The following is a 25,602-nucleotide window of genomic DNA, read 5'->3' on the forward strand; positions in this document are numbered from 1 at the left end:
GATATAGGGGAAAAGCCTGTTTTGGAAGAAGCTATGAAGTAGGACAGAAGTTGTCATCACAAGCCAATGGACTACAGGTCTTCAGGGTTTCCCTGTGCCAGGCTGTGCTGCAGCAGAGCAGCCCCTTGCCAGTGGCTGATCCCTTGGTATTCATCCAAGATAACAGGTCCAGACTGGGTTCAGCAAGACCAGCACCAAGCCAGAGCCAAGAGACACGACCAAGGGACCATCGTCTCCTCCCACAGGCTACCTGCACTCCTCCCTGCTCTTCCAGACCCCCAGGAACAGGACAGCCAAGTGGATCTGCACATCCTCAGAGCTGTGTGTCTGGAGTCAAGCACAAGTGATGCCTTCCCCTGGTGCTCACCCAGACCCCAGCTACCTTCAGGAGGTTCCTGCCCATGATGAGCTTTGCCAGCTTGAGTGCTCAGCACTCAGCAGTTCCTGCTTCCCAACTTCTCCAGCCTCCCTATGAGCCCACACAAACATTCCATAGCACTCTTTGGAATTAGCTGAAATGTCTCCCGATCCTTGAGGAGGGAGCATCCATCCATCCAATTTTGCCAATAGCAAAATGGCAAAGCCATGGAGCTGCCCAACATGGGTCCAGAGGGGGCCACAAGGATGCTCAGAGGGCTGGAGCATCTCTCCTATGGAGCAAGGCTCTGGGGGCTGTGGGTGTTCAGCCTGGAGGAGATTCACATCCCAGCCCTTTCCCCAAACACGCAGTGCTAACCCCTAAACCCAGCCAACAAACTTACCATTTCCCTGCATATTTTTTTTTCCCAAAATGTTTCCTTGCAAATGGATTCGGGGCTCTGAATGCAGCACAGATGCTGTTTATGCTGCTCTCCAGCATCTCCATGCACTATATTTTTAAAAAATGATTTGAATCAAAGCGCTCATTCTTTAATTAAACTTCATTTAGCTGCCATCTGCCTGGGATCAAAATGGCTTCATGTTTTGCAACTCTTAATGAGGATTGTTATTGGATTTGTAAACACAGAGACTACAGCAACAAAAAAAAACACCACCAAAGTCTTTGAAAAGTAATAAATGAGGAACATGGCTCAAGTGTTAAGATCTCCATCTTCTAATTGTGACAGAGTGCATCCCATTCAGCAGAAAATCACGTTGCACACAAAAACTGTGTATAAAAATATCCTGTGCTAAAAGACCAAGACGAGGGAAGATGCAAAATTGCAGCTAAGGGAAAGCAGCAACAAAGCAAGATCTGGAGTTTGGGGGAATAGGGTAGCGTGTAAGTGCAGCAGGAATTGCTGCTCATCACTCCTCAGAACTGTGACAAGAGTGCAGCATCTCCAAACCCCAGCCTGGTGCCAGCTGGCTGCAGAGCTCGGGGGCATGGGGAATCTTTGAATTCAGCCATGTCCAGAGCAGGGGTTACTGCACCTGGATTTGGGTCCAGAATGACCCTCATGCACCCACGTGGGGAAATGAGGCAGCCAAGAGTGGAAACAGCCCTGCTGGCTCCCCCTCACCTCCCTTTTCCCCCACTTCTCTAGCCTTTAGGAATGCACTCAGCTCTCTGAACAGAGTCATGAGTCCCCAGTGCAGCTCAGTGCCCTGATTTGGCTCAGTGCTGGGATCCCTGCCTGCCCATTGCTGGGAACCTCGCTCATTACCCAGCCTCAGTGCCGCCCTCGGTGTTCCAGAACCAGGCCTTTACACTGCAAAAAATAAGAGAAGTCAAGATATAATGAACGTGCTCTCCCAGGAGACACCTCCTCAGAGTGGTTTGATCTGTCAGTGAACCCCTTTCAGACATTTTAGAAGACAGAAAGTGTATTTTTTTTTTTTAACCTCTAAAGCATTTTTCTTTTTGTTTCCTAATTGGAGATGCCATGGGGTTTCAGCACCAGGCAGAAACATGAAAGACTTCAGATTTTGATGCCAACTGATCAGATGTCAAACTGCACATCTAATTGGGGTCATGGGTACAGATCTTTGCCCTTCTTCCAGCTGCCAGCCTCGTGCCTTCTGCTGCATTTGTTTAGGCTTTTATTATCTCGTGCCATCATTTGCATCCAACTCCACAGCAAGTCAAGGATGAGGAAATAAAATTGCAGCCGTTTGAAACAGCTCTGCCACTGCTCAGAACCCTCTGCAAGCACGGAGACGGATTTGTGCACATCCAGAGAGGACTCATAAAGCCAACAGAGCAGCCTGTTACACTCAGAAAAGCCACTGTGAGTGACTTTGATGCCTGTGACCAATGCCACCTCTGCCTGAAGGTGGCAGCTGGAAGCAGGAATGTGGGCACGGAAACCATTCTGCTCACTGACCCCTTACATGGCCATGCACTTGCTGCCATTGTGTCACTCGAGCACAGCTCTCAGCATCCAAAAACCCACATTAAATACCTGCAGTGATAACAGCAACCAGCAGTGCCAGCTTCTGCTGCCAAAATCTGCTGGTGGAATGGAGATAAAGTTGGGGAAATTCCAAATAACAACCCTCAATGGATAGGGTTGCTTCATTTGGTTCTCGTGGTGCACAGAGGAAGCTCTCCCCATCTCTCTGTAACACTCGCAGCTTTTGGTCCAGCACCATGGAATGGGTTGAGCACCAGAGCTCTATCTGAACGGACCATTGGAGCTTTCCTCCCCCCATAAGGCACCAAAGCTCTGCAGGAAATCACAGATCAGAGAATCACAGAATGGTCTGCGTTGGAAGGGACCTTAAAGCTCACCCACCCCATAGGCAGGGACACCCCCAGTGGACCAGGCTGCCCAAAGCCCCGCAGCTTCACCATGTCAGAAGGCAGCACGCCGTTCCTCCTGCAGCTCCCAGTGAGTTTTTACCTTTGCTTCCAATCTGAAGACATCAGTGGCAAATGAAGCCCCAAAACGAGCCCAACCTCTTGGTCACAAAGACTTCAATCAGCAGCCAAAGCACAAGGATTTCTGACAGAGGTGTCCTCCTGCACCTTCTCCTTCCTACAGATGCTATTTGTCAATTATGTACGTAATAAAATAAGTACTTTTAAGAGCAAGGCAACACTTTTTATTTTTATTTAAAAAGGCCTTGATGGCAGGAATATAGTGTAAAAATCATTGGAAAAACTAAAAGGCATTGATACATATTGGAATATACACTTTTTACATAAATTACATTTATTTATTTATTCTTTCATTTGAGGTTCTTATTCGGTATTGAGGTCTAATAGTTAATAGGTCCTGGGATCTGGACATTTAGACCACCATAGTCTAACATGTACATGTTCATGGGCCATTGCTGAAAGAGAGGGAGAGAAAAAGAAGGCAGAAGTCTCTGTTAGCACACGACCAACAAATGCAAACATCAAATCTCTGACATGTTCAGACATGAGCAGTTGCTCCCACTTTCCAAATAAGATAAAAGAACCAACCCAAAAGCAAAACACCACCAGCAAACAAAAAAAGCCTTTTAAGACTATATTTCTCTCACTTATTTTTTTTTCTAAGAAGCATTTAGTAACATCCACAACTGAAGCCAAGCCCTGAGGGAGGACAGGCTGAATGCAGCTCCACTGCTTTCATTTCCTACTTCTGTAGTTTAGATGTGCGCTGGAGCTCAGCGTTGCTCCTGGAATAAGGACTGAAGGGGGATGCTGGGTCCCACCAAGAGGCACACGGGGCCATGGAGCCACAATTACCTCCATTTGGGCAGGATGGAGCCCCACGGAGCCCTGCTCCACTGACACAGCCGACAAACCCAGCAGGGAAGGGCAGCCCCAAAGCTGCATCCCCTCCTCCAAGCCCGGCCATGCCACTGAGCTTTATAGTGCTTGTCAGGAGGAGCACTGATGGTTAGAGAGCAAAGAGCAGCGTCCTGCTGCCAAAAGGCAGATAGTAAACCACTTAATATATGGAAGGCTTTACCACAAGTGAGATCTGATTTGTTGATGACGTAGACTCCATATTGGAAGAGGAGGAAGAAGAAGATGAGGAAGAGGAAGATACTGAGTTCCCTTCGGAGATCCTCTTCCTCTTCCGCTTGGGAACACCGCTGTCTTTTTCTGCAGGGAGAGAGGGAAAAAATGAGGTGGCTGTGCCCCACAAGCGTGGCTAAGGGGAGAACAGCCCAGGGAGGTGGGGGGTCACCATCCCTGAGGTGTCCAAGAGCTGTGGAGATGTGGCACTGAGAGATGGGGTCAGGGGGCATGGTGGGGGGTTGATGGTTGGATGTGGTGATCTCAGTCTCAGGTCTTTTCCAACCTTAATGATTCTGTGATTATATATCAGCGTGTATATATACATATATGATATACCCATGTATATGTGATATCCTATATGATATATCCATATATATATATATGCATATATAAAGTTTCTAATCTGTCTCATTCTACATCAGCTCAAACTGCAGGTTTGCCAGGTCTGTCTCCTCTCCCTAGCCACCTATTTTCATAAAATAAAAAGGATCCTAATTATCTCTAGAGCTGCTAATTCTGACACATTTGATTAAATGAAATTTATTGGGGAGGATGGGACACAGAAAAACACATTCAGAGGGATCACAGAAACCTTGTTTCCTTAGAAGCTCAATGGATAAATGACAGATGAAATTAAGGACTCTAACCAGTGAATAAATTGCTCGTGGTGAATAAATTGCTAATGGGAAAGGGACTGTTAGATCCTCCAGAACACGCTGAAAATGTGAGTCTAAGAGCACAGGTCTCTTGCCAGCTCATGGCAATACAGTCACCAAAATTGACAGGTTGCTTCTGAGCAGATGCTGAGTCTGACTTTCCATTTTCCAGGTCGGATCCTTCCCCTGGCCTTGCTGAGGGATGCAGGAGAGACTAATGCCTGCTCCCCGTGGCCCCCATCCGTTTTGCCCATCTGTTTTCTCTGCCACACTGCAAGGAAAGTCACAGACATGTTCCAGCCCTTACCTGTTGGTTTGGCCTCAGTGCAGATTTCGGAAAATGGCCTGTGTAAGAAAACAGCATGTGGTCAGAGCTTGCAGACACCTTCCCCACCTCTTGGCAGGGAAGAAACCCCAAACAACTCACTGGGTCTCTGGGCCATCCCCTGATCTGACCCACGGCAGCCCCTGGTGCCAATGCCATGCCCTTCCCAACACAGTCATCTCAAACTGTGTAAGTAAGAGGGGATTAATGGCTGAGCACCTCCTGTGGCACACACATGGGTGTGCAGCAGCACGGTCCTGTGCTGGTGGCTCTATGGGGACATAGTCAACTGGCTGGAGAAACGGGGACAATACCTAATTAGTGCTCACAGATCTGGAAGAACTTACTGGAGCTGGTTGATAATCACCATCCGGATGCTCTCCCGTGCCTTCAGGATCTTCTCCAGCCGGTGGATGTCGTAGGTGTTAGGGTTTCGGAAAGGGATATCGTCCGGCAGCCCGGTGACCTCCACCGCATCAGGGCTGTCCCTGATGAGTTTATAGGGCACCATGATGGGTCGGTTCAAGCCCAGAGCTTCTCCTGTAAGGGCAGAGCAGAGGACATGAGGCTTCACCCCACAGGGCTTGGAACAACACCAACCTGAGGAGTGAGAGCTACAGAAGGAGCCACAGCTGCTGTGATGACCACAGGGCAGACGTGGGGCCGCGTTGCCGTGTTGCAGCCATGTCTCACTGAGCTGCTCCATGTCTGCCTGCCCAATTTTCTGCCTGCCTATCAGCTGCCAGCCTGCATTTCTCCAGCTATCAGCCGTTTTGGGGTGGTGATCACATCCAGCATGCTGCGTTTAACAGATCGCAGAATCATAGAATGGCTTCAGGAATCATTTTTTTAATTCCTTCATCCTACAGCAATGAAATATGACCATTTAATCACACGCAGCACTGCAAGTACTTCCTTCTGTGCAGCTTAAACCTGCTGTCCATTTCTCTTGGTACCCCTTTAACTCCTGCACTGTACAGAACAGCAAGAATCCCTCCCTCTTGTGCTGGTCACGGTCCTAAAAGCTTCTCTCACCTCCTCTTTGCCATCAGCTGGCTCTTTTCCCTTCTCTTTCAGTTACTTTTGGCTACTGGCTGCCCACAGATGCCACTAAACTGCCGCTGTGGGGCTGAGCAGCCACCAGGACTTGGGAAATAACCACTAAGTGACAGCAAGGAGCAGCAAGGGGACAGCCCATGGGCTGAGCCAGTGACACCACTCAGGGCTGCGCATCCTCTCGCCAGCTCCTATTTCCCCCCGGTTCCAGTTGATATTCTTATTCCTTTTCCCAAACACCCAGCAGGCAGCACAGGGAGCCCGCAGAGGGCACTGAACAACTCCCTCCCCATCCCAACAGGAAGGTCACGGTCCCACCTGCAGGAACATCCCCAGGGCCAGGCTGCAGCAGGAAGAATCCCGTGCTGCGGCAGGCTGCCATGTGCTCAGCCTATAAATAGAGCCCCTCGGCCTAATTAATTTTAACTACGGCTGCTGTCAGCAAAAACAAACTCTCCCTGCTCAGCGTGCAGGCGGGAGGCTCACCGTATTTTTCATTGAAAAGCTCTTTCACTTGCTCTCGGAGAATCACCTTCTCTCCGAGCCTGTTGGCGTCATCCTCATCTGCAAAGCAAAAAGGGCAGCCAATTAAATCCCCCACTTCCTTCTGACCCACAGAGAAACCATCCTGCTGCCATCACGCTGAGCTCGAGGTGCTGCCCTGTCTGAGCACCGCTGTTCTCTGCCTGCACCTTCTGTATGAAGGAGCTATAAAACGCGGCCAGATCTGCGTCTGCTGCAAGCTGACATGGTTGAGAGCCTTTTACATCCACTTTGCGGTGCTGGAAATGACTGCAAAATACGCAAAGCAATGGAGACTCAGACCCCGAGTGCCACAAACGCTCCCCCAAGTGACATCAAGGACTATGATAGTGCTTTTATAGCCGGGTTCCTAAGTACAGTATTGTTTTATAATACGCCATATAATCAGCTTGGCTTTACTAGCTTTTTTAATTACCCTCATCATGCCAACCGGTTTCTTCTCTGTTCTCCTGTTTTAAACACCATGCCTGCACCAGGAGACCTCTCACAGCTACACAGCAGCCTCAAGGGGCTCCAGGACAAAATGAATGCGTTTGGTTCCTGCCTGCTTCGGTGCTTTGCCACCCACTGACACCACAGAGTGACCAAATGAAGTTCTTCCATATCTGGCCATGGACAGCCGACCCAGCCCTGGGATACAAACCTCCTTCAATATGGGAATCACAGAGGCATTCCCACCAAGAACTAAGCTTGCCATGCAAAAAACAGGCACCTCTGCCCAGGGCCAAGGTGGGCACTGCAAACCGTGGCACATCTAGCAAGGACCCGAGCATCTTCTGCCCACGCTCTGGGGCAATTTAATTTGATTGTGAGCAATCACACGGCCTGAAAGTTTGCTTTATGGACACACACGTGTGGGTCCCTGCCTCCCTGAGTGGAGATTGTGGCCCTTGTGGCACAAATCACTGCTGTGTTGCTGGAGGGCTGGGTGAGGGGCAGAAGCTCCATCCTTAATGCTCTGCACTCTCAGGAAAGCCTCCTCTTAGAGCTGCTGAGCCTGAAAACACTGGTTTCTTATTCCCAACGTGTTTTCCCACAACTAGGAAAAAAAGGGGAGAACTTTCTACGAAGCAACATCCGGGCCAAGTTGTGTTTCAAACCCAGAAACGGCAACAAAAGGAGCTTGAAATGAATGGAGCAAAAATAAATAAAACAGAAGAAACTAAAAGAAGCACCCCCAAGAACCTCTGATTTCCAGAGATGAGGCAGCTGCTGCAAGGGGCTGGCGGGGGGCAAACCCTGCGGGCTCCCTCTGTGACTTCCTTGTCATTTATGCTCAGTTTCTGGGATGTATGCAGACACCCGTATGGATGTATAGATGGTAGCAGACAAAGAAGCATCAAAGCGACGTGTTCTCACTTGTTTCATTTTCCTCCCAGACTGACAAACGCAGAAGCTCTTTCCTTTCTACTAATGCTCCCTAGAGACCCAACGGGCACAAACAGAATCCCAGGGTTTGTTCTGCCTTGTGGTGCCTTGTGCAATGGGCAGTGCTCCTCGATTCCCATCCAGGGGTATGTGAGTGCCGTGGCGAAGCTGGAACTGAGCATGCGTAACAGAGAAGCCAGAGAGGAGGCTCTGTGCCGTGGCATCGCTCCCAGGGCCCTGTGATCCCATCACCCCAGGGCAGGAGGGACCTCAGCCGGCCCTGACATTCAGGCATTTGGCTTTGGAAAATAATTAGTGCCACTGAGGCATTTCATAGAGCCACAGAACCATTCTGGTTGGAGAAGACCACTGAGATCACCAACCACTGACCCACCCCCACCAAACCACTGCCCACGTCCCTCAGTGCCACATCTCCACGGTTTTCGAACACCTGCAGAGATGGTGACCCCACCACCTCCCTGTGCAGCTGTGCCACTGCAGCACTGCTCTTCCTGAGAAGAAATGTTTCCTAATATCCAAGCTGAAACCACAGTAGCATAGAACAGTTTGGGTTGGAAGGGAACTTACAGCCCACCCAGATCGAAGCCCTGTGCCATGGGCCTGGTGCCCCCCACTAACTCAGGCTGCCCAGGGCCCACCCATGAGCTGGGGCACCTCCAGGGATGGGGCACCCACAGGTTCTTCTCACTGTACCTCTGGATTAACATGCTAACATTACTTCAGGCTGTTCCACAGTGACGTGGGCTTAAATACAATCAGAAGCAGCTCCACCTATGCGTGTTTTCCAAGTGGGACTTGTGGGAGCAGGCACTAAGCATCCAGACACGTGGCCAGACGTGCAGAGAGGATTAATAACAACAACAGAATACTGTTAACACATAGTGCATCATTCAGTTCTCGGCATCACAGGGAAAGAGAGGAAAAAATACCTGAAATTTGGGAGTTTTACACGTTTTCATTCGCACATTAAAATGCATTTCTTGTCTGCTACCATCTACGATGCATCAACTGAGCTACGTACCATTCAAAGCAGCGTACGCTTTTTCCAATGACGTTATCCGTCTAGGGGCTACAGCACAAGTTAAAAGAAGAAAACAAAAAGAGAGAAAGAAAAAGAGAGCAATGAGTGCTACAGCTTGGTTTCTTGTTCACAAACAAAAGCAAAACCCAGGGCGATGCTCTCCCTATAAAATTCCTCAGGTCCCAAGGCCTCGTGGGACAAAGATGGTGGAGGCTGGGTGCCACGGGCTGACTGGACTGTGCTCTGATTTATGACATACTCAATATCTGAGCATCCCGTGAGGTTACAGCGTGGGAGCCCGAGAGATGCACGGGAAAATCAGAGGTTGCAGCAGATGGAAAGCAGAGGGAATTGGGTTAGTTCTGCAGCAATGGGGGGAAATGGAGAAAAGGGCTCCCCAAGGAGAGGCTGAGCCTTGCTGCTGACTTCGACACAACAAGCGACATCAAAAAGAAATGGATTTCCTGGGGAAGAGCCCCAGCAGGGGGGCTGGGCCAGAATGTGCTGACAGTCCCACAAATGGGAGAGCCCAGGGGAAGGGTTGGGCAAGCAGGGGAGCATGTCCTGGTGGGCTGAGCAGAGATAAGAGCAACATGAAGCATCTCGGAATAGGCAGAGACATGAATATTTCAAGCAGGCTGGGGAAAGCCGAGGTTGCAAAATTCTGGCCAATGGTTTTTGGTGAATACATCGTGCAAGGAGGAAGAGATGCAAGCAAGGCACGCCAGCATGGGAAAGGAAAACCTGGGACAGGGATCAGGGTGCTGGGATGGAGCTGAGCACAGATAGGAGGTGAAGTCAGCCACCACTGTTATTAAAATGTATTGGTAATAAATCAGTAAAATAAACCCAAACACTTTCAGCAGGTGGGGATTTCGAGGTGCTGTTATTAAATCATACTGACTAAGAAAGATAATTTACTTCCTTGCCCTGCCAGTACACATGTGCTCAGCCAACCCCCAGGGTAACACCGCTGCCCTTGGGCACAGAGCATGAAACATGCCGGGGTGCAGCCATGACACAGCATGACCCCAAAAAACAGAGGTCTGGGGTGACTGAAGGAGGGTATGAGGCTGATGGGTAGCAAAGCAAGAGCAAAGCAAGCACAAAGCACAAAGGCCAGGATTAGCTGGGTGTTAGCACTGCCCTCTCAACGCAGGGATGCTGTGTGAGTTAATGGAAGAGAAAACAAGGAAATGAAAAGCAAAGTTCAAAGCAGTCTGAAGCACAGAGGTGTTTAGATACAGGCTTGGAAGCTACAGAGTCATTTATCATATAGAATGGTTGGGTTGGAAGGGTCCTTGCAGCCCCCTCTGCCCCACCCCTGCCATGGGCTGGCTGCCCCCCCCCCAGCTCAGGCTGCCCAGGGCCCATCCATGGCCTGGGGAACCTGCAGAGAGGGAGCACCTACAGCTCTGGGCAGCAGTGCCAGGGCCTCAGAGCCCTCTGAGTAAAGAATTTCTTCCCAAACCAAATGCAAATTTCCCCTCTTTTCATTTAAAGCCATTTATACCATCATCCGCTTGGTGCTCCACCCTCCGATTCACATCACTAACCAGCTCAGAGGTAAACAAGCAATCATTCACCCTGGCTGAAGGGAAGGCAGAGCAGAAGGAAGGAGCACTCAGTAGCTCTGGTAGGGGTTAAGCACAGGGGCAGCCCTGGGACTGCAGCAATGGAGCTGTGCTCTGCTCCAAACACTGCGCACCGAGGGCTTTGCTCTCCTTTTTTTGTCATTAGGGGCTTCCAACGTGAGGCACATCTCATCAAAGTCCTGCAGAGGATGGTGCTCTCATGATTAAAAAAAAAAAGAAGAAAAAAAAAAAAAGGATGCCTGGATGTGTGGCTTTTTTAATTAAAGAACACTGCCTGCCCTACTTTATTAATTGGAGTATGGGAAATAATCTATCAGGGTGGTAGGGAGTTTGGGGAATAGGACAGATGGAGCTGGTGTACATTTTCAATCAAAGCACATAAAAATTAACATACAGAATGCTTGATTCTTTTTTTTTTTTTCTTTTTTTTTTTTCCAAAGGCTCAAATGAAGCCTGTTTTGTATCTCTGTGCCTCGGGAAAGAAGAAAAGAAAGGATAAGTGCAGTGTTTATTGCACTGGAGCTTCACCCCATCACTTCCACTTCTGTTCTAACGCTGAAAGATTGCTCTGCTTTCAAAAAGTGTTTGTGAATTGGATGCCAGTGGTGGGGGGGAAAGGAAACTGGAACAGAGAACACCCCATGGTGCCCATGGGACACAACCCCAGGGGGAGCCCAGCTGGGTTTTGGCTGCTTTGCACTGCAGCCCCCATCGATGCTGACTACAAGGAGAGCAGGCACCTGGGTCAGCAGCACTGCGATCACAGCTGAACCTCCCAGAGCTGCTGGAAAGCTGTGCTGCAGGGCAGTGCTCACCTCCTGGGGACAATGGGGAGCACCCAAAAAACGGCCCATTCTCACGAACACCCCATGTGCTGAGCACAGAGCTCATTGCACACACACAGCAGCCAGTCTGATCCCTGCAGCTCATATCCAGAGAGAGCACCTCGCAGAGAAACAGAGATAATGTGCAGGGAAAGAGCACCAGCACTCAGACTGGACTTACATGCCTTCATCTGCTGCACTTAGAGAATGGGATCCCCACAGAGAACAACGCACCCTGCAGCTCTGTGGGTATTTCCATGCAGGAGATGCACCAGATAGCAAACAAAATATCACAATGCAGCTTGAAGGCAAACCCCACCTCACCCAAGTGATTCAAGAGGAAAAAAAATGTTTATCTAAAGTTTCCTTTCTCCCTTAAAACATATATTTCTCACCTAACTTTTGGCAAGGCAATCCTCAAAAACACAACCTCCCTTATAATTCATAAAGTCATCTCCTGGGCTTTCCAGCTTTTCAAACCCACTGCAATGCCATTCTGTTTGGGAGTAACCATTGCTTTCATTTTAATGCTCCTCTGTGAAATAAAAGAGATTGCCATTGATTTTGTTGTAATGCCAAGCATGCACTTCTGCTGGTCTCAGTGCTACGTGGCAGGGCACCACTACAAGAGATGGAGGTGAAAGGAACATGACAGCCTCTCTTACATTTGAATTTCGTCTAATCTGTGGCTATTCATTTTGTTAAGGCAGATGAAAAGCAATCAATTTTAATGCATGGAGATACACAACCGTGTTACCACCCTCCACTGAGGCATACGGTGATGGAGAAGCAGGAGAGAGGTTAATTGCTGTTAGTGGGGCTTTTAGGGGGCAGAGACATTGTGAACTCCTCCCGAGCCCCCTCAGGTAAAACAACACAAAGATAAAACATCTTGGGTTTTGTGCTAGCATGGACAAACCCATGGAGCACACACTCAGCTAGGAAAGGAGGAAGAGAAATACTGGGCATTGAAAATAAAATCCAATTTTTCTACATCTCTATCTATCATACTGCGTTTCCTAGCCAGCTGGCAGGCTGAAGTATTTGCCTTCTGATATGGTCCTTTGTTAATGGTGTGATTTGTGTCAGATCAGTGTCTCTTAACGTAATTATCCAGATTATAGCAGGGGAGCAGGAAGACAAGATGAGGATGGAGCAGTGGTGCGTCCTCAGCTCGTTCCCATCCACGTGATTCCACTGAAAGCCAAATTCTGTCCCATTTAAGATCTGGCTGATGTGAGGTGTGACCTCTGTGCTGTGCACCAAAAGATGGGAATCCTAACCCAAAACCCATGGGGTCGTGGGGCACCTCCACATGGAGATGGCTGGGCAGGGAATGGGGACCATGCACTGCATGTCAGACAGACTGCTGCTGTCAGAGCCATCTCTGGAGTCTAACACCTTCCTGCAGTTCCAATGAGGCCATATAAATGTTTTCCCCTCTGTCAGATTTCTCTTGCCTAAATTGTGCCATCTCCATGGAGGCTGGCCAAGAAAAAGGAAAGCCATCAATAAAAGATGACAACGCTTTTTGCACCCATCTGTGCTCTTCCTTTGGCTGTAATCACAGACACTGGAAACAAAGGCGGGTTGCTGGATGCACTTCCAGCAGCAGCTCTCTTTTTCAGGGAGCAATGGAGCAGCCATGGTGGGACACAGCAGTGGTGCAGCCCACAGGTGAGCACGCAGCACTCTCTCACTGCTGAACTTGCCATCTGATTGCAAACAGATATTTATTTTTAAGCCCATGCGCTTTGTTCAGTGCAGAAAGCAGATTCCTGCCCTAGATCAGCTCTTTAAAAATGCTGTCATTTGAAGGAAATAGCAGCCATGCACGTGGGTGAAGCTGAGCCCAGCTATTTCGGTCAGGGGAACGTTATCAAATGCATCAAACAAAACAAACATACACAAAAAAAAACCCCAACAAAAAAGGAAACACAGGCAAGCAAGATCATAAGCAACCTTCCTCCAGCTGATAAAACTAACGTGCCATTCACATCTTGCAACTCCCTGACCAATAACAAACAGCAAGGCAAAGCACTGCTTAGGCAAAAAGGCACCATCTCTTACCGGGCTTAGGGATGAGTCCTTGGAAAGGCCTGTAAAACAAAGGAGGCAAAATGAAGATTTCATAGGCAACATCTTGAGTATACACCTGGGAAAACACTCAGCAAGTAATGGATGTGTAGGAAAATCTGTTTTTCCCCCAAGCTCCTCAAGCTTCTCCCACCTCAGGTCTCCAAGAGAAGCAGCACGGATGTCTCTGCAGAGGCACCCAGCACTGTTTCATCCCACTGAGCTGTTTTGGGGGCTGCAGCCCTGCCAGCACCACCCTGAGCACCTCCTCACCTCCTCCTTGGGCAGCGGATGGGAGGAGAGAGCCAAAGGATGCCACGCTTTATAGCCCACTCCAAACCGTTGGCTGCCAACTGAATTGCTGTCCCTGGGGCTGGAGATCTGTGTGGTATTTACCAAAGCTGTGCATTTAGGTAGAGGCATGGCAATCCCACGTCAGCCCCTTCCCCTTTCCCCTGTGGGGTGGCAGGCAGCCCTCGGGGCTGTACCTCGTCACTGTGAACTTGATTTTATCAGCTACAGCCAATATCCTCTCCAGGTTCTGTGAGCCAAAGGTGCATGGCTTGCGGAAGGGGATGCCGGGGGGCAGTCCTTCAATGATCACCGAGCCTGGATTGCTCTTGATCCTCTTGTATGGCACTTGTACGGGGTATTTAATCCCCAAGGCTTCACCTGGAAGAGAAGCAAGAGGTAAGCATGTGGGATGGCAGCGATGTAATTTTGACAGTGGTTCTGGCTCCATCCTAGTCCTCCCAAACCCCACTGTAGAGCCAGGTGAGCTGGGTCAAGGAGCAGCACATTCAGCCTTAACCATGGGGGTAATGGGTCCTGAGGCAGAGCTGATGGGAAGGATGGAGAACCCAGAGCTGTTTGCCTGGGGACATTACAGTGGACATCGCATCCACGCTCCTTCTCTCACATCTGGCTACAGGATTGAAGGGGAATGGCTTGAAGTTAAAAGAGGGGAAATTTAGGTCAGTTGTTAGGAAAAAAAATTCTTTACTCTGAGGGTGGCAAAGCACTGGCACTGCTGCCCAGAAAAGTTGTGGGTGCCTCATTCCTGGAGGCATTCAAAGCCAGGTTGGATGGAGACCTGGACACCCTGATCTGGTGGGTGGCAACCAACCTATGGCATGGAGCTGGAAGTAGATGATCTTTATGGCCTTTATGGCCCCTTCCAAGCCAAAGCATTCTACAATTCTATGATTTCCTTGCCATAATTGTACTGGTTTGTTAAACGATCACCTAGGAACCTGGACAAGCCTCAACCCCATCTAGAAAATGAGATAATGACATTTCCCTGTCTTGCTTGATAACAGCAATTGTCCCTAACATCCCCCTGGCAGATGGGAAGAGCAGTGCCACAGAATTGCCTGCGGATCCCTTTACTCTCTTCCCAACATTCCCTACCTTCTTCCCACCATAGAATCATTAAGGTTGCAAAAGACCAATAAGACCATGCAGTCCAACTGCCACCCCTCCACCAGCACACCACTGACCACGTCCCTCAGTGCCTCATCTCCACGGCTCCCAAACACCACCAGGGAAGTCTGTGCAGTCTGTGCCAATGCCTCACTGCTCTCTCTGAGAAGCAACTGCTCCTAATATCCAACCCTGGTGCACCCAGCACAACAACAGCAGCTCCGGATGGGGAGATGCTGGGAGAGAGGGATGGGTAAGGGCAAAAAATCAGGGATGAGCCAGAGGGGAATGAAAGCAGCTAAAGCAGCTCCCACCCTGATTTCTCACCGTATTTCTTATTGAACAGGTCCTGGACTTGTTCCCGCAGCGTGTTAGCAATGTCTATTCTGGAAAGCCTGGCATCATAATTTTCTGTAAAATAAAGGAACAATTATGGACTTCTGCTGTTAAATTAAAAGGCACTCTGTGACTTTTAAGTAATACGATTTTCTAATTATAGGAAAGTCCTTATCTTGCAATTAGCTAATCTCTGGAGTAGGCCATTCAAAGTCCTTAAAAATAATCTAAACAGAAATATGTGGGTTTTTTTTTCCCCCCGCCTGTTTGCTAAGAATAAAAGCTGCATGAAATCAAAGATTCAGTGGTGATAATCACCAGCGTTAAAATAAAACACACTCGAAAGCCTGACAAGCCAAAACCCTTTCAAGGCCTCCATCCCTGGCTGAGGAGTGGGGCAGAGCTCACCCATCCCAAACCACAGGATCCTCATTGCTGCCCCTTTCCCTGCACAGAGCTGCCCCAACAGACCCTCCCCACTGGAGAGATGCACTGCGGATGGGAGCGGTGTTTGTATATTAAAGAAGAAACCAAAAATTAGCCAAAGTCCAAATCTTAGAAGACTTCATTATGTGTCTCACAAGGTCAGATGGTGAGATAAGCAAAGCTGTTTAATTAGGGCTCCGTTCAGAGCCTCTTGTGTGGACCCATGGCTGTGCACCAGCCCTCCATCTTCCCTTCGACTCCTTCCCCATCTCCTCCTCTCCCACCCTCCAAGCCCTGCAATCTCACAGCTCCTCCATTTCCACAGCTGTCCCCTTCAGAGCCCACCTTGGAAGCCCTGTCTCTTCACGGCATCATCCAGCAGTGCATCACCACAGTCGCTGGCAGCTGGGCAGGGGACAGAGAGCCATTAGCATCAGCAGTACCAAAGGGCCACGGGACCACCACGACTGCCTTTGCACAGGGCAAGAACAAGGTGGCACAAGACGTGCTGCAGGGACGTGCTCTCCCTCCCTTTCTACCCCATCACTAACAGGTCTCAAGCCCTACCTTTAGCTCCTGGGCTGTCCAAAGCCATCTCCTTAATGCCCTCCGCCAGCAGCTCCGGTCTGAATAACAGCAAGAAGCAGACACAGCGTGATCAGATCCCCATCCAGCAAAGCCATCAACGTTTTACTGCCCCATCTATCACTGAGGATAACGCTCCTACAGCAGCAAACCCACTAAACATATCTGGCTAATGCAATTTCAAAGCTCCTGCAATACAGCGGGGGAACTTCAGAAATAATTTTCATGCTGACAGCCTCTTTAGTGAGCCAATGTAACACTCCATGCGATAAGATTAAGCTTGTGACAGCTGAGTAGCTTAAATCAGCGCCTCCAAATTTGCATGAGATGTGGTCCCAACATTTCTCGGGGACAGGAAAAGCCTGCCTAACTGCCTTCAATGTACAGAAAGTCATCGTTGTTTGGATAAAAAACCCTTAGAAATACCTAAAGATATTTTTCGTCCATCTCTGCTGGATTCTTTCCCCCACCTTCCAGGACAGCCCCTGCTCCTCATAACAGGGACAGCATCCATCCCGGTGCCTGTGGCATGCATGGATATGCATGAGCCTTGGATGAGCCACTGCACATAGGAAAGCCTTCTCCTTGCCCCACATCTGGCACCCTGAAGTTTCAAGGCTTTGGCTGCTCCTAATTAAGCAAATTGACTGTAGGCGACCAAGTGATGGATACTGCCCAGGACACTGCATGGCTGCTGCATCCCCAGCAGCAGGAGTTCCAACCTGCAGCATCTTCCCATGGGATGGCCACTCCTCCTGCTCACCTTTTAATGACAAACTGAATGTTGTTGCTTGCTTGAAGGATCTTCTTCAGCTTTGCAATCCCAAAGCAGTTGGGACGCCGCAGCAGGATGCCCTCTGGCAAACCTACCACAAACAGGTCCTCAGGGTACATCAGGAACTTGGAGTAGGGAACTTTGACCGGCTCTGATATTCCTATGGCTTTCGCTGCACGAGAAACAGATCTCATTAGTTTGACAACTGGATCAATGCAGCAGAGATATGGTACATCAGCACAAGTTGAAGAGGTCTTCAGAGAGTTTCTGGTTACCCTGTGCCCAGTAGGGATGCCCTGTGATGTGATAACACCAGGTGGCCACCAAGTGTTTGCACTGGGGACTCCATTCCCGGAGATGGGGGACGTGGCTCCCAGTCCATCACTGTGCAAAGCCCACTGCTCTGCAGGCAGCTTGATCTGCAGCTCTCCCCTGCCCCTCCCCAAGAGCATCGTGGTCCTTCTCCTTTTCTCCCTTTACAGCCCAGGTTGGCTCTCACAGCTCTGTACTTTGGAGCTGGATGCACAGAGCTCAGTATTCTCTTCCGTTTTCTCTCCTGTCCCCAGCAGCAGCAAAACCCTTTTGCCAGTTCACCAAAGGCACGTGTGACCTTGCTGAATTTTTCCCAAGTTAAGTAACCTGAATAAAAAGTAGCAGGAGGTAAAAGATATGTTTTCTCTGCACCTCCCAACGCCCTGCTAAACTTAATTAAGCTAGGAGACATCCTTAGGCACCAAAAGCAGGTAATAACCTGATTTTTGTTTATTATCCAGCAGACCTTTCTGTCTTTCTTTGTACGGAAGGAGAAGGTGGAGGCATGGGATACATGACCCCAGGACAAAGCATGCCATGTCCCTGCAACCCACCAGCCCTCCTGGCCACCACACAGCCCAGTCGGATGGAAAATCCTCTTGGATGTATTTCAAACCAGTGCTGGGTGCACCCATCAGCCCCACTTCTGTGGGAGGAAGGCTGAAGGTCACCATGGCAATTCCTGGGCTGTGCCAGCACAAAGGCACTGAGAAAGCCAAGGGGAAGAGCTGCAGTAACGAGGCCCAGGGAGACTTCAAACGTGCTCAGAAGCCCGGCAGACAGTAAATGAACAAATTAGATTGCACCTTTACTCAGCAACTGGTTTGGAAAGAGTAGGTGGCATTTCTTAGCAATTAGGATCTCCTCACGGCCGAAGCCAACACTTGGCATTACAAATGTGTTAACGACCAACTTACCGTATCTCGTGTTGAACAAAATTTCTACTTGTCTCCTCAAATGACTCAAAACGTCCCCTATACCATCTGCAAAGAAATTAAAAAAAAAAAAAAAGGGATGCTCTGAGAAATCAGCTGCCTCCAGCACAGCACTGATCTCCCCAAGGAGGCAAAAAATAGAAGTGAATCTGGGCAATAGATGCTACCAATGCAAGATGGGAGGAGAGAGACCACTGGTTGGCACCAGTGAGAGTCCCCCCACCAGCTAGCAGTGCTCACAGTCTGAGCACCAAGTCCCCAAAATACAGAGGTGCATCTCTGCATGGAGGCTGAGTTCTTCACAGATAACGCAGGCAGCCCACCAAACACAGCTGTGTCCATCAAACCTCCCAAAGCCTTGCAGCTATTGGAGGTGCTCCAGGTTCACCAGAACCTCACCTGATCCCTCCATCTGTTTCTCTTCGTGTCGTTGCTCCTCAGCAGGCCCCTTCTCTGTCCCTGCCAAGGAAAAAGAAGGGTTAGCAGTGGCCAGCACCAGCAAAATCAGACCACGTATCAGCAGGAACCCTCTGGGTCACCCACAGGCACAGGTTGGGTCTGGCAGTGCCATGCTCTCCCCCAGGAGCTCGGTTCATGCTATGGCAGCCCCCAACGAGCACCACCTGCCTGAGCTCCGAACTGGACTCTGTGAGAAGGTGCTGACTCCATCACCTTGGCTCGTCACCCATTGCATTGGATGACCAGTCTCCTGGATACGTAATTTCCATTACCTGCTACTGCATCTAGGATGTAGCTCGACTCCTCCGAGGCCACGTGCGCGGTCACCGGGTCATGCAACTCATCTGAACCAGGCGATCGATCTGCGGACAACAGCACGGGCAGCTTTGGTCTCAAGGAGAAGGGCACCATCCCTCAAGAGAGTTTCAGAGGCAGTTGGCCCAACAGCAAGGGCTGAACAAAGAGCATCCTCAGCCTGGGTGCCACGGCCTCCCACAAATGCAGCCCATCTCTCTCAGACCCAAGGGAAAAAGCTTCATCTTAACCTCTACAGCATGTGAAGAGCAAAAACAGCCCTGAATTATTTAATTGGCTTAACTCCATGTGAACACTCAGTTCTGGCTTAAAAAGTTAATGCTGCTTGACTTAACTACTCCACCTTGAGAACAGCATTCCACTAATGCCACCTTCCTCCATGAAATGACACCTCCTGAAGTTTCCCTTATGTATATATGTATGCCCTCTCAATTTAAGCCTGCATCCCCTAATATCGGACTGCCCAACGCCCTCAAAAAGCTATCCAAATTTAGTTTTAAATAAACCTTTAGCTAGTTTAAATACTTCAATCGGGTCACTTTTTAATCATCTCCTCGCAGGATAAATAATCCAAATTTCATCAATTTCTTCTTGCACCTGAGCACTTTTCTATTAATCATCTTCATTGCCCTAAGCTGTACTCCCTTTGATTGAACTGTATCTTCAAATAAGGTAATAAAAAGTGGACTCTGGACTTCAAGTGTGATCTACCCAGTGCTGAAGAAGTGATAACACCTCCTCCTCCCACACGCTGCCAGCTCTTGCCATGCATTAACTTTCTTCTCTTCCACGAGCTGCCAAGTTGAAAATTAAAATGTTTGATCTACCGCCATACTTTGCTCCTTCCCTTCCTCTATGGTAACCACATGTTAAATCCATTCCATGATAATCCTGGAGAGACTCCCAGCATGCCCCTGTATTAATGGGATCGGTGCATTTGGGTGCAATTGAGATTGCAGCAATTTGGGTGCCACGAGATAAGCGCAGATGCAGTTGGACAAGTTGGACAGGGCATCACTGCTGCCCCCAGCATCACTTGCACTCAGGCTCACTGGGAGTCATGTTGCTGCCCTAATTCTGCTGAGATGATTAATTGATGGTTGGAAAGCACACTGACAATGCAAAGTGCTACCTATCCACTCATTAAACCCTAAGGACAGCCCTACCATTTGGTGTGATACCCAGGTCTGGTAACTGCTCTAGGCACGGCTGCTTCTCCAAACAAAACCTGGAGAAAGAAGCAGCAGGGAGTCGGTGCCCACCTGGAACAGTGATCTGAATGATGTCCAGCTCATCTGGCTCGATTTTGATCTGTCTGATCCCACCCAGCTCTCCTGAGGTACCTGTAGGAGAAAGACAAGCAAAGACAATCTCCAACATGAACCAGAGACACTGTGTCTGCACACCTTGGTGGGCAACTGCATCAGCCAGAGGTCAGCAGCTCACTGAGCACCTCTTATTTCCTGGGATGGCACAGAATCCCCCCCAGCACCAAGAGAAAACAAATGATTCCTCACCTGGTTCACAGCTTTCAGGAACGCCACATTTCTCTGACCTGGAAGGGAAAGGCAGATGAGAGGTGCTAATGGAGCAATCAAAGGGAAAGCTTTAAACACATGCGCGTGCACTGGACCCATCCCAGGGGCTTTAACAGCCTCAGACCTTGCAGACTCCATCACACTGCAGCACAGAGCAGTGCATAAAGCCTCATTACAATGTGGTTACTCACGGAGGAAAAGCAAATAGAGAGAAAGGAAAAAGTCAATTGATTTGGTAAATATTTATTCTGCCCAAAGCTTTTCTCCCCTGGATACTGGGCACTATCCCAAACTTGTGTCTACAGTTAACTTCACATGCTTAGAAATTTATGCAAGGTGTTCAGCATCCAAATTAGATTACTTTTCATTCTCGGGATGGATATTCTCTCTGTCTTTCTTAAACAAGAACAACTGCTTTGGCAGTAAAGGACAGAAGGAACGGCACTGGAGAGCCACAGTGCTGGTGCTCTGAGGGAAAGGACAGCCCTTCTGATGCAGCTTCACATCTGTGCTGGCTCGGGGGGGAGAGGGGGGTTAAAAGCACCCCACCCTCACCTCAACCCACTCAACAGCATCTGAATTCAGGCAGTGCAATAAATTTGTTGTAAGGACAGATCTTAACTGGGCAAAGAGGATGTCCAGGCCTGTAAGTACAGTGTGTGCCACATCAGAGCTGCAGGAAGGGCTTCCAACTCTCCCAGGTCAGGTGAAAGGCAGCCTTTCAGAAGATGCCCTCCCCAGGTGCAGTGCAGTGCATTTCCCTTTGCCCTGCAGCATCTGGCACTGCCCCAGACCCGGACTCTGACCTGGGTGGACCACAGGTATGGAAACGCTGTGCTCCTACTGGGAACAGGGCTTTCCTCATTGACAGGAAGAACAAAGCAGGATTTGATTATTTGTCAAGTACACATATGGTTTTCCTGCAGATATGTGTTATCGAGGTACTGGGAGGGTTAATTTCCACCTGCAGGAGGGCAAAGCAAGGTTTGCACCACCACCACCACAGCAAGGCACAATTCCCTTTGCAACCAAGAGAATGAGAAAAGCAGGGCATGTGGCCTCACTCAGCTTGCACCCACACAACACAAATAGGGACCAACGCACATCTATACACACAACCAGGGTAGATCTGACAGATTCTGAAGGGACCTCAGGTGATTCTGCTGCTTGTACCGAATTTAGGCCAGCAGAAGGTCAGCCCAGCCCAGCATCACCGTGGGAAGCACTACCCAAATCTGGCTGCATACAAACTGCCCCTACAACACCTACTTTTCTCCCATCATGTCTTCTGCAGAGGTTTGTCTGCCCCATGCAACCCCTGCCTGGCCTCAGCTGCTGAGATGGGGCAGAAGCAGCATCAGCAAGGTGGGACAAGGATGCTACTGCAGAAATATGCCACTCATTTTCCACCCCTCGCTTTGCTCAGCACCCTTCTGTCTCTCTGCCTGCTTGCTTTCGGTCACACTGATTTAACTGCACGGTGAGATCTCCCGTGGCAAAAATTAAGAAGCGCCCTAATTGCAAATGTTAACAAATGAACAGAAAAATGAGAAGCCTCAGGCCAGACTTCAGCCCTGCAGCGTGCTTGGGGGAGATCTGCAGCACCAGTTTCCCCTGCTCACCCCCAAGGATGGCGTGTTTGATAAGGGCTGTGAAGCACTGCACAGGCTGTGCAGAGAGGTGGGAGATGCTCCACCCCTGCAGACACCCAAGGTCAGGCTGGATGAGGCTGTGAGCACTGATGGAGCTGTGGGCATCCCTGTTCACTGCAGGGAGTCAGACCAGATGGCCTTTAAGGGTCCCTTCCACCTTAAACCACTCTGTGACACTACGATTAGTGCTGCTTCTCCTTGCTAAATGCTTCCAGTCCCAAAGCTGTGCGGGGCAGGAGGCAGCTCACATCACTCCTGCAGGTAACAGCACCGATTTCACCCCAAATCAACAATTCCAAGCTTTATTCTTCTGATACCTGAGTGCCACTTACCTGCTGGCAGCCTGTGATGTCCCCGCCAGGTCCAGCACAGCCCCGCGGTGCGGCTCGGGGGAGATCTCCCCAGGGGGACTGGAGGGCTCCAGCTTGGTTGGATCTTTGGTAAATTTACTTCCTGGTGCCAGATGTGCAGAGTGGGTTTGGAATTAAAAGCAAAACCAGAATAAGCAACCAAAGAGCTAGAAGTGCAACAATGCTGCATCTCCACCTCCATGTCCTTCCTCTCTAGTCCCAGAGCTAAGGTCAGGGAGAGGAATGGGTTTTAAGAGCTGCCTGCTTGCAAAGAAGAGGGTGCTGATTTAATTGGGCTCGCAAAGGGAGAAAGGATGTGCTGCAGGGACACAAGAGGGGCCAAAAGGATCCAGTCACCACCAAACACCCCCTCTTCCCCTTCCCTGCAATATGAAAGGAGCTGAAACGAAGCCTCAGCAATGACCTTGGAGATGAAAAGGGTGATCTGATGACAGGATAGGAAATGAGAACCATGCAGGGAACATGAAGGAAGTGCTGAAGAATTGGTGCTGAGGGAAGGAGGGAATGGAATTATGCAACCAGGCTTCAAAAACCATATAGGTGTTCTCTTAAATAGCTGTAAAGGGCCTCTGGCTGGAATCAAAGTGCCACTGCAACATCCCCACCCTTCCAAAACACATCCTGCCCCATGGGAAAATGAAGATTTCTGGCTTTAGACCCCAGCCTGGATGGAAGGGCAAGGCTCTGGCAACAGGACCAGCAGCAATAGAGAGCCTCAAAGATGCTGTTTATCTACCGACAGTCCTTTTAATTTGTACTTTCTATGGACTGAATCTTACTCTTGCAGCAATGAAGCTTGCCTTCAGCTGCTACCCAGGGGAGTAGCAAAAATAGGTTTCCTAGCAGTGGTGGGTATTTTAATTAAAGGGTGAGCAAAACTGTAAGGGGAAGCTTTGGGATGCTTTATAGTCGGCGAGTTAAAATACGGCTCCGCACTGAAAAAGTGCCTTTGCAAAACTGGCACCTCCTGACTCAGCAGATGCTTTTTTTTGCACAGTCAGATGTGCTGACACGAATCGCAGTAAGACAGGTTTAATGTATTTTGCTCCTGGTAGCCCTGCGGGGAGCAGGAGGGGAAGGAGGGGCCGTCACCCACACGGATTTGCTTCCTCGTCTCCACGTTTCCATTTGCAGCTCCGTGCCAAGTGACCCTGAGCTCCCAGCACAGAGCTTTCCTGCTGCAGCTCGCAGGCGTGGGCAGGCAAGAGCTGCTCCATCACCCCCTGTGTCTGAAAACGCCTCCCCCAAGGCAAACTGTGACGGATTTGCAAGGAAAATCCAAGCACCCAAGATGCGGTTCAGAGCTCCAAACCTGAGGGGTGGGCGACAGCTTCAAAATCATTTTCTAGAGCAAGAAAATCACAAATGGGACTCCAGAACCACGGAGGTGGGACCTCCTCCAGGTTATGCTGGGACCCCGCCTGGGAGCACCCTCAGGTTGTTAATTTGGCCTGTGGAGATGTCACAGGTGTTGTCTGGGAAGCTGGATGGCAGCTGGGAAGAAAGGAAAACCCCAAACACGTCTTTACTTGTGAGCCAAGCCCAGGAGCAGGGCTGGGTGATAAATCTGGGAGTGCCTGGTGCTGTTCCTGAAGTTCCTCCCCAAATCAGGGCACTGGGACGTGGCAGCCTCCCCAGCTCCTGTCTTGCTTTATTCATTGGGAAGCACTGAACGTGGCTTCTCGACCTCCAACAAGCAGGACTAAACACGGGGAAAAGAAAGCAGAACTTCTCCCAGTGTTTTGTTACTGATCAAATCGATTTTTGCTGTTTTTCCTTTAAAAAACAGCCAGCCACTGGGCGATGCTAGCACTTCCCAGTTAAAATTAAGAGAATCATTTACCAGGGAGGAACCCGCTGGTGACTCTTCTTACCCACAAAAGCAAAGGAACACCCCACGTGCCTCCTGCAGCTCTGTGCAGGGAGCCAGCCCAGCCTCACGCCCCACATATTCCTCCCTTGGACCTTCAGAACACAATTTGAGGGGTGCACAGTGCCTATTCTGAGCCCAGGTAAAGCCAGCCTGGGTTTGGCACAGACCAGGTTTCTTCTCACTGAGTGTAAAGATGTGTCCTACACTTGGCTGTTTGCATTTCAACCCTGCTTCTCTGGATAATCTTTCAATTCACAGGCAATAAATCAGAAGACATGAAGAACGTACCTGTGAAAATTCTCTCATCAAACATCCTAGGAGGGAAGGGGAAGAAAAGGATTAGAAAGAGATGCTTCTAATGACTGACTTTTAGGTTCTATTTATGAATAGGATTAAACTGAATCAAAATAGTCAACTTATTCATTCCCTCAAAAAAAAAAAAAAGAAAAAGAAAAAGGCTCTGAGCCTGTTGTGCAACCAAGCAATCTTACAGCATATGCTTTTTAACCAAAGCACTTTTAAATCTCTATATACGTCGTTCTCTTCATTTAATTAACTTATTAAATGAGGCTGTTCGAGGCTGGTCCCAAAAGATGATAGGACCAAAGCAGAAGCTTTCACTCCAGCAGAAAAGCAGTGCCCAGGACACAGCACCCTGCATGCCTGTGACACATCCTCATGGTGTCATCAGTAGAGGATTTCAGATGTCCACAAATGATCACCTCCAAGCACCCAGGTGTGTGCAGTAACTATGGGTGTTTCTCCTCCCAGACACCAAATGTCATCTGATAGCTGTGCTGTGATGGAAGGGTCCCAAAGCCAGTTGAAATGCTGAGTGGGACACCTGCAATGCCTCACAGCAGGATGACAGGGGCTACGGATGGTCTTGTGGCATACTTACAAAAAGGGAAAGAGAGATGGAAGTCGGGGACTGAAACCCCCTGCTCATCTCTTACACAACAGCTGTTTAACTCTTTTCCATAAATAAGGACAAAATGAGTTCTGGGTGTAAAACAAACCCTCTGGGCATGGAGGCAACAAACTGAGCTTAAATTCCCAGTTGTGGTGCTGGCTGTGTCCTCATGGAGCTCCCAGGGCACCCAACCAGCCAAAGATGTGCTGAGAGAGCCAAACCACGAGCCAAATGTGCTGTAACTGCCCCGTTCATGTTAGACATACCA

General features: G+C 49.4%; 1 protein-coding gene across 3 annotated transcripts in view; it reads right to left on the reverse strand.

Annotated features, from left to right (window-relative positions):
• Window positions 1-3,004: 3,004 nt before the first annotated feature.
• Window positions 3,005-25,602, reverse strand: part of GTF2IRD1 (GTF2I repeat domain containing 1) — a 50,405-nt gene continuing 27,807 nt past the window's right edge. For 2 of the 3 annotated variants that reach the window (XM_042879654.1, XM_042879652.1), the window contains 19 exons: window positions 24,710-24,735; window positions 22,510-22,630; window positions 20,505-20,542; window positions 20,250-20,330; window positions 18,945-19,034; window positions 18,613-18,672; window positions 18,196-18,261; window positions 16,955-17,138; window positions 16,174-16,232; window positions 15,952-16,011; window positions 15,172-15,255; window positions 13,911-14,094; window positions 13,417-13,445; window positions 8,928-8,975; window positions 6,461-6,538; window positions 5,266-5,458; window positions 4,901-4,938; window positions 3,885-4,021; window positions 3,005-3,258 (listed from right to left, as the gene is read on the reverse strand). In XM_042879654.1, coding sequence (XP_042735588.1) covers window positions 3,184-3,258; window positions 3,885-4,021; window positions 4,901-4,938; window positions 5,266-5,458; window positions 6,461-6,538; window positions 8,928-8,975; window positions 13,417-13,445; window positions 13,911-14,094; window positions 15,172-15,255; window positions 15,952-16,011; window positions 16,174-16,232; window positions 16,955-17,138; window positions 18,196-18,261; window positions 18,613-18,672; window positions 18,945-19,034; window positions 20,250-20,330; window positions 20,505-20,542; window positions 22,510-22,630; window positions 24,710-24,735 — 1,651 coding nt within the window. In that variant the 3' untranslated portion in view covers window positions 3,005-3,183. The remainder of the gene's footprint in view (window positions 3,259-3,884; window positions 4,022-4,900; window positions 4,939-5,265; window positions 5,459-6,460; window positions 6,539-8,927; window positions 8,976-13,416; window positions 13,446-13,910; window positions 14,095-15,171; window positions 15,256-15,951; window positions 16,012-16,173; window positions 16,233-16,954; window positions 17,139-18,195; window positions 18,262-18,612; window positions 18,673-18,944; window positions 19,035-20,249; window positions 20,331-20,504; window positions 20,543-22,509; window positions 22,631-24,709; window positions 24,736-25,602) is intronic. The other variant, XM_042879653.1, reaches the window with a different exon arrangement.

This window comes from Lagopus leucura, unplaced genomic scaffold, assembly GCF_019238085.1.
Source record: "Lagopus leucura isolate 7727_CA_CO unplaced genomic scaffold, USGS_WTPT01 Super-Scaffold_100024, whole genome shotgun sequence".
In the NCBI taxonomy this organism is placed as follows: Eukaryota; Metazoa; Chordata; class Aves; order Galliformes; family Phasianidae; genus Lagopus; species Lagopus leucura.